This window comes from Stegodyphus dumicola, chromosome 2 (assembly GCF_044657685.1).
Source record: "Stegodyphus dumicola isolate Sdum_Otavi_A_Nest chromosome 2, ASM4465768v1".
NCBI lineage: Eukaryota > Metazoa > Arthropoda > Arachnida > Araneae > Eresidae > Stegodyphus > Stegodyphus dumicola.
Window position 1 is genome coordinate 45,583,457 of NC_140769.1, and position 13,096 is coordinate 45,596,552.

The 13,096-nt window shown below is 29.2% G+C and overlaps 1 protein-coding gene across 1 annotated transcript in view; it reads right to left on the reverse strand.

Moving 5' to 3' along the window:
* Positions 1 to 607: 607 nt before the first annotated feature.
* Positions 608 to 13,096, reverse strand: part of LOC118199048 (uncharacterized) — a 71,295-nt gene continuing 58,806 nt past the window's right edge. The window contains exons 6-7 of the mRNA XM_035370835.2: positions 8,836 to 8,885; positions 608 to 5,587 (exon numbers count right to left, since the gene is read on the reverse strand). Of these exons, the coding sequence (XP_035226726.1) occupies positions 5,552 to 5,587; positions 8,836 to 8,885 (86 nt within the window). The 3' untranslated portion in view covers positions 608 to 5,551. The remainder of the gene's footprint in view (positions 5,588 to 8,835; positions 8,886 to 13,096) is intronic.

Consider the following 13,096-nt stretch of genomic DNA (forward strand, 5'->3'; position numbering starts at 1 on the left):
TAACACTTTTACAATATATAATCTAAAACAGAAAAAATAATAAAATCATTAAAAAAACTCAGCAGTACACAAATAGTTATTCTGCTACTGAGATATATAATACATAAACATTTGTTAATAACATCTTAGGTAAATTATTAATGAGTTTAAAAATGTAAATTATTAAGAAGTACATTTATTTCTTTTTAATCACTGAATTTGTGAAGCAACCATGGAAATTAAATCTGAAAAATTAAACTACAGATTTTTCAAACCACAAAAATTGGTATTTATCAATAAATTCATAAAATAATAAAAAATGCGTATATACATATTTTACATAAATGTGTAAACAAATAACAGGTGAAAAAATGTTGAAGTTTATGATAAAGAAATAACATGAATTAAAAAGAACTTTAAATTACCTTATAAACAATCAAATTCATAAGTATATTTTATTTTATAAAGTATTTATTCATTTACGTTACTACAAAAGTTTCACATTCATTTATAGACTTTTTACAACCAGTGTTTTATTATGTATGAATTTCGTATTGATACGATTTTGATATTAAGAATTGTGAGAAAAAAATTAAACAGAGAGACGTAAAAAAGGAACTCAATAATGTACAGAACACAATGAAAAATTGTTAATATCAGCTTGTAAAAAATTACACCAAGAAATAAAGTTACAATAGAAACACATCTATTCCCCCCAAAAAAGGGGCAATTGGCTTATTATTTGCAATAGTAGCATACTACTGCTGTTGAAGATTTAAATCAAACTTTTGTCATGCTTGAAAACATTACCACTTAGTCAGTTTCTGAAAGCATTATTCTATAAAAATTTCTACATCAATATGCTTCTAAAATGAAAGCTGACAGAATTCAGTCTGTAAAAATCATTTTACATGTCTTGTTTCTTGCACTTTTTCATAATTTTGTATTTGAAGAGTACAAAACAACTCTCAATGGATTATGAATTGTCATGTCTTATTTAGGAAGTAATTCAACTCAATTGATTTTTACATAACTCAAACATTTCTTACAAGTGTTTTAGAACACCTGTTTATTCCATATTATTTGAGACAGTATATATTTTACCAATCTAATTCTAACAAGGCATGCATATTCATAAAAGAAAAATATCTGCAATCTTTACGTAACCAAAAGTTTCTTCTACACCACTTTCTTTTCCAAATTCAAAGAATGATCCAGATTAATAATATTTACAATGTTTTTTGAAAAAGATAAGACAACATCTACTTGATAAAAAAAAATTACTTTTCTGATAATGGTTAAAGTAAATGATCTTGGAAAATGTATTGGAAACTATAAAAGTTATGTTAATATAATTTTGTAATAGTTGATGTTACATATACTGATTTATAAAATAAAATTGTGCAGTGGAAGACCTAATTTCCATGTACTCTCCTCAAGCTTACATTCTGATCTTGTTCACCTAAAGGTACTTTAATTTAATTCAATAAGTGACTGAATCTAAAAATCTGTTTAATTTAGATAACCCAATCATTTTTGGAGAGAGGGGTAGAATTGGCAGCTTTGAAAACTTTAATTATTCAACAGTTTTCAACACAATTATTGCTAGTATTGATGTATTTCTAAAGATGAAATCATTATTTTACATGCACACCAATAATCAAACTGTTAAAGCCACAAAATACTATTAATTCATCATTCTGGGTTCAATTCTCACTGGCTATAATATATTCCCATTGTTCCTCCAAAGTAATATAAATACAAATTCTTTTAGACAGACAGGGAAGCCTCTCAATTGTTCTACAGTAATTCAATAACTGATTATAAAAAATAATGACTAAAACTGGTATCATAAGCTACCCTCAACAGCACATGAAAAGAACCATTTTCCAGAATTTTTATTTTCAGAATATCTGATTGGTCAACTTATGCAAAAACCATTTCTTTGGAGAAACCATACAAGGGACAGAGCTTCAAACAAAACACTTTCAGTTAAAATTCAAAACGTCTTGCTTGCTTTTGTACATAAAAATGCTTATAAAGTGAACATTTCCACAAACAGCTGGATAAATAACAATGTTTTACATACATTTTATATTTGACTAACATAATTTCATTTAACATGGCCTTTTTGCAGAGATAATTAAGCATCTTAAGTGAAGGATTGCTCTCTCGATATATATATATATGCATGGTCTCATTATATGAGAATTATATGAAAATATTTGAAATTAATACAAGTATGAAAAAATTAGCACAATCAGCAATTTCTGAATACATTTACACATTGCTGTTCATCTACATTTGCTTACTAACACCTGTTTTCCCATTATTGTTCTTGTGCATTTTCACTTGTTCCTACACATTTCTAAACATAGAGATCTTAAGCAAATGTACTTCCTTTCTGTTAACAGAATTTGTTTAATAAGAATTCTTAACAGAATCTGTATAACTCATGTCAATATGCATTTGAAAGAAACTGATTTTGCACATATCAAATTCATTTTCACATGAAAATCAAATTACCTTGCCCATTAATATATAGATGACAAATGTATCATACCTTCATTTGTACAGAATGATGGTTATAAATGGATTTTAATTCATTGCCAGGCATTTAAATCCCATAAAAAGCTTCCAGTTTTATTTAAAAAAAAAACCCTCATATCAAAAGCAAATGAAAAAATGCACAACTATTATTTAATTGTTTAAACCTGCCAAATTCTAATAAATTTAAGAGTTTTAGTCATATCTTTTGGGAGGGACTGATTATTTAATTAAGACAGAGCACATCATACTTAATTTTATAAATATTTTTATTCTATTAGCATCTACTTTAGAAGATAAATATAATTATCTTAATGGAAAACTTTCTATATCTTTTGACATAAACTCCACTTAATTCTCAGATATACTTTCCCTAATGAATTTGCATTGCACATGATAAATCTAATTCCAGAATACTGTTCGATAATAACTAAGTAATTTTATTTTATTATTGAATTCATTCGATGTTTTCTACGGCTTCCATATACAAAAATTTCAAAGAAATCAGAAATGACCCAAAATATCTATTTATGATAAACAATATATTTTTTCAGCAAAACAAATAATTTGAAAATTCAGTACCACTTAGTAAAAGATGCATTAAAAAAAATAAAGGAGTTAAGGCAAAATCAAAAAATCAAATGCAGTCAGCTTTCGATAAGCCAAGTCTTGTCTTAAAAAAAAAAAAAAAAAAAAAAAATTATATTTGTCTATTGCAGAATGAGGAAAAAATCACAAGCACAAACCATCAGAATAAAGGAAAATTTTTATATGAAATACAAAAATGAATAGAAAATGCATGGGAAAACAGCAGAGATAGCAAATGATCCCCCCCCACCATACATAGGAATTCTTTTTACCCTCTACAGCACCTAATTTGAAATATATAAATATTATTAAATCATCTGTTATAAATAAGCTGCTAAATCCAATGTTTAGCAAGCAGCTATTAAACTTTTGCTTCCCAGTGACACTTATTGAAATACATACGTCATATAAACAAAAATTCTGTTCTTTGCATAAAGCATGTTCTTGTTTTGAATGCTAATTTACAAAGCAAAATGAATTTATTTTCGAAATTAAACTGCTCAAAAATATTCCATTAATTATAACAAGTTATTCCTTCTCCCTTTTTTTTTTTTTTTTTTTCCAGTTATTTTGGATTCATTGTACTTATTGGTTATTACCCTGGTAAGTCTGTAGTCTTCAGAAATTTATATACTTTTTTATGTCCTCACAGTTGGGAAAATGGCAGGTAAACAATTAACAAGCAAATTTTAACCACAGTTTCAAAGGATAAATATAAAAGAAAATTAACATTAATAAAATTAATAATAAAGAGATCCCTTAGCTTAAAAAAATATGAATACACAAGAGATATTCTACATTATTTTTACAAGCTGCTTTCTGTACAATATTTAACTGAAATTCAAATACCATAATCAAAACTAAATATTGTATAAATAATTAACTTAAAAGGTAACTAATTACATGATGACTGAAGGAATGAAAATATCTGGTAACATTTAAAATTTTGCGAGATACAACAAAATGCATTCTTATTCCATGATTATTTCTTCAGCATGCTATTAATTCTTGCATACATTACAATAACATATGGTAATCTTTTGTTTCCTGGTTAGTGCTGGAAAAGCAATGCTTTATTTCTTTATATACATATAATATATATTTGCATTCTGTTACATTTCTAATACAGATATTTAAATACAGTAATTCCGTAAAAGTTTTTCAAACATTCCAAGTATATATAAAAATATTGTTGTTCAATTTGAATGCAATGCAATAAAACATTTGGATGACTGCAAACACAGTTGTTGTAAGTTCAAATGATATATATTTATCAGTATTAGATATATATTAAGTCAGTATTGATATATATTAAGTCAGTATTTATACTACTAATAGCTTTTCTTTTTATTGATATTAATTAAAAAATATAAAACAAGCTATGGTATACATTTTCCATGTAAAACATCCATGTAAAAATCCATGTAAAACATAAAGAATCCATGTAAAACAAGAACAAGAAAATATTCATAAAATTTTAAAAAACAATACCCCCCCAAAAAAAACACTGTACAAATAGAATATAAATTTTCAGAAAAAATTATAATAATTTTAAAATATACTTCAAAGGGGTTATTTTTTCATATTAATTTTAACATGATGCATAAATATAAAAATGCATGAATTCATAACACAATGACTTAGCTGTCGTAAAATGATAACTCTTTCTTTCCATGTCGAAACAGTTTTTGCTTGCACATGCTAGAGCACTACTTACACTAAAATGCACAAATTTTTAAGTGATAGCACCCAAACTACAAAAACCCAGTTAAAAAAAAAAAAAAAAAAAAGAATATACAACAGTACACAAGATGTGTACATATAAATTATGTATAGATACATGTATGTCTATATAAATATATGCAATGAAATAAAAAGGTCCATAGTATACGGTCTGTCATCATTAGAAACCAAGCATGTCAGTTTTAATAAATATCCCAATTTTTAATGGCATGAATTTCATGAAGCATGCATTTACAATTTTTATAGCATTTTCATTTAATGCAATAATTCATCTGGTATAGTTCATATAATACAGGTTTGCACCACTATGCCAATGGTTATGCTCTTTACAAAGCCCATATAAATGTGACTGCATGACTCGCACTCTTCTAACCATTTTGAACAAAGTTTCATGACATTACACAAATATAGTTCGCATGCTGAATATATGTTACTCAGCTGAAAAATTTGTTAATTTTGAATATATACATGTAAAAAAAGTACATTGTGATAAGAAATCACTTATGGACTCATCCAAGAAAATGATACAAAAAATTTGTATTCATGTCCTACATTTCCTTGGAGCATATTACGACCTCACAACTATTCACAACTGAAGTCAAAAACTGGAATGATGTGCTTTCTATCTACAAGCTATTTGCATGTAGAATCATCCTGGGATTCAGTAGGAAAAGATGAAGGAACATATATGTCTTCATTGGCACCTACCACGTTTATCTGTAGATTTCTTCTGCAATATAAAAAACGGGGGTGGAATAAGAAATCTGTTGATTAAACAAATGCTTTAAGTTAATTTATAACAAACTACATTCACCTCTTTAAAAAGCAGCAATAATAATAATAATAAAACAAGTTTTCAGTTCAAATTATTGTTCTTCTGCCCATCCTTGGGGATATTCTTTCTGCCAATAAAATTCATTACTCATATATGCCCATTATTTTTGCCTTTAACAATGGCAGTGAAATTTCTAACAATGATAATAAAATTTCTGTATACTTTTTATGCTTTTTGATAAGTTTATTAATTTGTTTCTTGTCATATATTTTTCATAAATTATCACTGGTGTTTCATTACTTAAGCCTGAGTAATACGATTTCATGGATTTAATATTTCTTTAAATTATACACAGAGCAAAGAGGCACATGAGATCTGTTTTTCATGCTATTTTTCATTGCAGAGGACAGGTGTACCTGAAGACATATCTTTTAAATATGGCTGAAGTCAATTTCAGCAATCAGATATTTTCATGAGAGGTTTCACTTTAGGCTTACAAACAGCTGCTTAGCTTTTCTGTAATATAGTATTTGAAACACACGTGCATGCATCTATCATGCAAAAAATCTGGAGAAGAATGGATTAAGGAAGGAAATATGAATTATTCCAGAAGTATTGAAACATGTAAATAGATGCCCACACGCTTAAATTTACACATCTGAAGAAGACATGCAGTAGCTGCCTTGCAAAACAGAAGTGCTGACATTATGCAGAATGTGCAGGAAGCTGGAGATATTGCGATATCAGTATGATTGGTTGAAAGTAGCTTACAGTCACAGCATTCTTTGTGAAAACTGTCAAAGATATAAAACCACTGATGATACTTGCAATGGTGCAGGGACAGGAACCTCTCAGATGACTGAATGGCACAAAATAGCATATAGGAAGGAGTCTCATTTCTGTTTTCACCAACAACAGTTGCTACGGAATAACCTGATGGAAACATGCAGGCAGATCCAATCCTGTTTTGATTGCTTAACAATGTGGTATCATGGCTCAAGCAGTCAGCTTTGGTTCATATCTGAAACACAACCATATGTGGACGATTGCGAAATGCAGTTTTCCAGCAAGATAATATCTGATTATATATGACAGTCATCAACAATGTACACCTCTGACTTTGTGTAGCCACCATGATCCAAAGTCACAATTCACTAAGGTCTGAAGACCTTAGTGGGAATCAGCAATTGACAATTCAGTCATTGTCAAATGCTGATCACAAAATGCACTGAAAAGTGTGCATTAACACTTTCATTAAGTGAAATATGTGCATCCTCAATCCATAGGACATTTCACAGCAAGTCTGCATAGTTTTCCATTTGATGAGAAGCCCAATTAGCAAATTCATAGCATTTCTCGAACCTGGTTGATTTTGGTTTCTGTTGACTTTGTAAGAATACAGTTTGATGATGACACTGAGCAATCATCACAAATTCCTGTATGAAATGCCTGTTCTCTGAAATCACTACAGCACCACCTGTCTTTTACTTAACTGTTCCATTAATATTCACTATTTTTATTAATTTGTATAATTTTCCTAGGAGATAATCTCAAAACTAAATAAAATGCATTCATGCATGAAATATGAAAACATTTTATTAAGCATTACTTACCAGCTTTAGCACAAGTTTTATGCTTTTTAAGTCTAAAATTACGCAGTTTCATTATTTATATATATACACAAAACTAAGAAGTTTTCATTAAACACATACCTGCATTATAATCATAAAGAAAAAATCTGATGTGTACACTAAGACTTCCTTGTATGCAATATTAAATTATATGCATTTTTTTCTGCATTTCATTTAAACTTATTTCCTCGAATTTCATTAGAGATATATTTCTCATTCAATTAATTCAGTTCTTACTTTGCAGCAAAGCAAAAATACATAAAACCTCAAAATATTTCTATTAAAAATTGAAAAATATAAAACATAAATACAGTTAAAACAATATAAAGAACAACTTTTAGAGTTTATACGCAAAAACAAGCAATTCAGTCAGCAGGTAATTAAGCAGATCTACTGGTGAAAACCAGTAGATCTAAAACACGTGCCAACGGCCATTCGAAAAATAAAAAGAAAGGCGTTAAAATTCAATAAATGACACACTCGTAGGCAAAAAAATAAAAAGTGACTTTTAAGTCATGCAATTCAAATTTAGTGATGGAGAAATGAAATTAAAAAAGTCCTTGCAGGTGCAGAAATCCCAACATTAATGTAAGGGATCGAACCCACGAACTTCATGTACGTAGAAAACTTGCTCTGCTCTTTACCACTGGGCTATAATCGCTCGTATAGGAGGTGTCGGAAAAGCTATGTACTTCATCATCTGATTAACTCCCATTTTCAGAGAAGTCGGTGAATCTCTGCGCTGTTTTAAATCGGTCCATAATTTTTCGACTGCAGATTTTGCTTTCTGAATTTTTTCAATAAGTGCGACCATAGTTTCAAGTAGTTTCTGAATATTTTCATCTAGTACCCATGACAGGCTATCATTAATAATTTTTGGAACTATTCTTGGGGGAGTAAAAATAATTTTCACCCCGTATTAGAAAATATTTGAATATTTAAAGTAACGGGGAAGACAAAATAAGCTTACCAAAATAAGAGAATCCCTTAATTTTTTATTTTTAAAATTTACATTACTCGTGTCCCACAACACAACATTTTCTCTATAGAAATCTATTAGTTGAAAAATTTGAGTTTCGCTCCAATGAAAGGCAGGCCATATTTATTATTCCAAATGAGGAGAAAAGCATGTCCTCACTCAAAGCAATCTTATTGGCTAGAGATTCAGATTTTATCATACGCTAGTAAGCAGTGAATACCAGTTCTGAAATCGCAGCAGAGAATATGACCGATTTTTGGCGCATGCGTAGATCCTTAAAATTGTTGCTCTACGAGAAAGTCGGCCGAGAAAATCACTTCGTGTAGATGGGCCTTAACTCTGTCCTTATGTAAAGATGTCAAGCAAAAACATCATTAAATTGCATTCGATAGTGGTCAAAATGGATATTTTCATAGAAATATGATATCCAGAATGTTTTGTGATTACAATACTTCCATTACTTTGTACAAGGAAGGAAAAATGGACTATTACTAAATTGTGAAAAGAACACTACAGATATTTTCATATAAAATAAGCAGAAAAACTTAAAAAAAAGAGTAGTATAATGTAAAAAGAAAATGCTACAAATTTACCTGATGTTTGGGGCATAATAATGAAAAGTTTTCAATATCCATCTGACACCCTAAAAAACATCACAGCATATTTTTTAGACATGTAACATTATAATTTTTATCACTTTCATAATATATATAATTTTCTCATGATTCACATAAATTCATTTTCTTAATTCTATAACTATTCTAATTTTAAGCTTCAAACTAAAAAGTATGTACGTATGAGCAATAATATATTTTTGCAATTTTACTAGGCATTCAAGAGGCATTTGTTCATTAAAAAATAAGAAAAAGCTGATTCATTAAAATATTTTCCATATCAATTTTCTGATTATATAAAAACTTGGAAATAGAAAATTTTTGAATAAAAGAAACACGTGGAAGCTTAAAAAATCAAATTTAAAATGAGGTACGATTACATAAATTATATGAAAGATTAATATTTTAGTTTAGGAAAATGTGATTATTTAACAGCAGCAATGGACAAAAAGCAGACATTCCAAGGGAACAATTAAAAATACTTTATTTTATTTCATGGAAACAAAGGAGTTTCAGATGCCTTATTAGCCCTGTCACCTTTGAAATAAAAACTTTCCAAGTTTACACCTGCAAAACTATAATATTTAATTAATATTTTAATATTTACTCCAAAAACTTCGCATACAGAGTTCCTGAGATGGCCATTAGAGACATTTTTGTCAATTAAAACATGTCCACTGCATTTTGGCAGAACTTATTTCCCAACAATTTATTGCCTTAATGATCTTTGGCTTTTCAAAATGTTTACCCATGTCCTTAAAAACAATGGCAGATATGATCACGTACATAAAAATACAATAAAATTAATACAAATTTAAGTTAGAAATTTTATCTTGCACACATACACATGTATAACCTGTTATGTATTACCAATATAACAGGTAAAATTTTTTAACTCAAGACGGGGGGGGGGGGGACTGACGTTACACACACACACACATATATATAAATATATATAATGATAGCCCATTTTTGGAAGCTCTGATGTAAGTACACTAAGACATAGATGAGCAGAAATACTGACGGCTTAGATAATTGATGCTTAGAAGCAAATACCCATTTTGAAGAAGAAGCAGTTGAGCTGGATTAAATTCGATATTTATTTGAATTCACATTGGTGGCTACAATTTACTTGGCACTCCAATCGTGCCTATTTAGAAAACATTTACAATTTTGATACTATAGAAGTGATCATAGCAGCAAAGCATCCGGCCAGGGTTGCCACTCAAACAGGAGAATTAAATTTCCCGACGTTTCATACGTGTTTTAAGAAAATTCCAGTCTATCGACGTAATGCATATTGGCTGTGCTAAGAGGTAAATTAATTATGGTACCACTTGAAAACACAAAAATTTGCCAGTTACGTATGACTTATATATACAAGTCATATGTAACTGGCAAATAATGTATAATCCCCAAAGGAGTACTATTATATAATATATAATCCCCAAAGGAGTACTATTATATAATATATAATCCCTAAAGCAGTACTATTAAGCCCCGTTCACATGCAACGCTCTTTCGCACAGCCACTGTTTATATTAGGGAGAAACGGGGATATGAAGCAGCTTCATCTTCAGGACCGGTTCAGATGCACATCGTCTTTAGTTCCTTAACCCATAAGCCACTGTGAGCAACGAATGATGTCACAAACGCAAATCAGATTTGGCAGATTTCTAACATTTACTTACATCTTTTTTGATATTGTTTACTATTGCTATAGAACGCCATCGGAGTTTAACTCTTTAATTAGTTAAAATATACGTAAATTAATTTAAAATGCAATTTATATACGAGACCAAATGATTAAAAGAAGAAAAGAAACAACATATGCTGCAAAGCGGTTTTAAATAAAATGTTTTGTGGCTGCTAAAATTTCAAACTTTGCTTTTTGAAAAAAAGAATAAAACAACAAATTAATAGTATTAATATTAATTATAAATATTTTAATATTGATTATAAAAGTTTTAGAGAATATATTATAATTAATTCATCTGTTAAAATTGTTTTGAACGTGCTTTATGAAGATTTTAAATAAAAGCTTGTAATTTACGTTTATATTAATCAATTGAATAGCAATGGGTTTTATTTTATATCTATGTAATGGAATTCAGTAATAAAATTTTTAAGAAATTTGAAATGATTTAATGACCATATAGACAGCTTATATTCTTCAAAATGCATTTTTTCAGTTTGCATTTTTTTGATAAATTCTTTTATTTAAAGTTGTAAAACTTATATAGATATGGCCTAAATTATTTAATATTTTTACCGCTTAATTAAAATTACATACTTTATAGAAATAAGAATGGGTTTTGCAAAATACTGAAAAGAAAAATTATTTGAAGTTGAAATGTAACTGAGATAATATTTGTTTCAAAGTTTTTGCATAAAAATGTGTTTTTATTTTTTCTCAGAAACTAATTCATTAATTGAAAAATCTATCCTTAAAGTTATTAAGAACTTTTTTATAGAAAAAGAAAATTGGGGGAAAAGCATTGAAAATTGTGAGAGAAGAATGACAATTTAATTGTTAAACTTTTCTTCTAAAAATTTTAATTAATTTTTTTTTTCCTCAGCTTAAAATTATTTTGTCTTACAAAACCATTTAATAACATTCATAAAACTAGATGAAAGTTCTTAAACAAAGAAAATCATTCAAAAGGTATCAAGTCCTCTAGTCGAGTTGAAGCCGTCTTTAGTTTTATTTGAACGGTATTTCTGAGATACCCAGCATCAGATAGCATTGTCCGTACTTGTTTACACATTTCCATATTTCGTACGGTTTGGGATGATATCTACCAACGCGATTGTTTCACTGACAGTCCAGCGAGCAGTCAGTGAACCCTGCAATCACGCAGTGCAGTATGGGAAATCTCATTTGCCCTGCTCCCAGAGAGGTAGGAATGCTTTACCTCCAATTCAGAGAAACAGTTAATGCTTGTCGGCGTGTGAATGGGACACGTTGAAAAAACCAGTTTTTGCTACCGGTCCAATCTGCTCTGTGAATGAGTCATTATAAATATAATAGGAGTTGTTTTCTCCACTGAAGATTGAGATTAGAAGCGGCCCAATCTGGATTAAAAAATGTCATTTTTTGCAGACAAACGAAAGAAATTTATTTAATGATATTTTAAAATAAATTCAGGTATTTTATATTTACTTAGCAGCATACATAAGCAAAAAAATAAGCGCATTAAATTTCGTGATGGTATGCCAGCATACTGCTAGAATTAGTTTCAGGATTATAGAAGAGAAAATTTCCTGAAATTTGAAAGCATTATTTACTAATAATAAATAAATTTAGAGGGAAGAAGCAATATTAAATGTCCCCGAATAATGTTAAAATAATAATTACTTAACCGAATTAGAATAATCAACAATATTTTGGTGAATATAGTTATATTAAATGATTAGCCTAGGTGATTGTTTAATATTTTTTCTATTTTACTGCAAAATGACAAATAAGACATTAAAAAAAAAAAAAAAAAAAAAAAAAATTTTTAAAAAGATTTTGCGGAAAAATCTTAGCATATGCTACAGCCTTGGCACGATTTTGAAAATTGTTGCCAACACCAAAATGACCTGTTTACTGCTTATCATAATGTCGCCAAATCCTGTGTATATTGTACATGGAGGTTAGAATAGAATACTGGAGGATATTCTAATGTCCATGGTACCACATCCCAGGATTAAACCGATTTTGTTTTATATGGGAATACGTATTTTCTTTATTTCAACATGCACTGCACATGTGCGTCAATCGATTCTCGAGGTTACTGGAAACTTAGTTTGCCTTTCTAAAAGACAATGTGTGAAAATTGGCTCTATGCCAAGTAGCTGAATGAAGTTCACGCAACAATTAATTCACCAATAAAGTGATTGTTTTCAACGTCGTTACAAAACTCGCTCTTTTGAGGTATCGCCATAAGAAATTCCCTGACTTTTGGTCAGTTTTCGAATTCTCTAATTTTTCCGGTTTTCCAGGTAGGGTGGCAACCAGGGCTGTGGAGTCGGTAGGGAAAATGACTGACTCCGACTCCTGGAATTTTAAAGACTCTGACTCCCTCATACACATATATATAAACATATACACATGGGTTAGAGTTTATTTTTTAAATATAAAAGTAGTAATAGATGGTGCAGGAAAAAAATTGATGGCATAGCAAATTATTTATATTAATTAGAACTTATTATGAAATGGAAAAACTAGCATTAGTTAATTCTAAGAAACAGTATA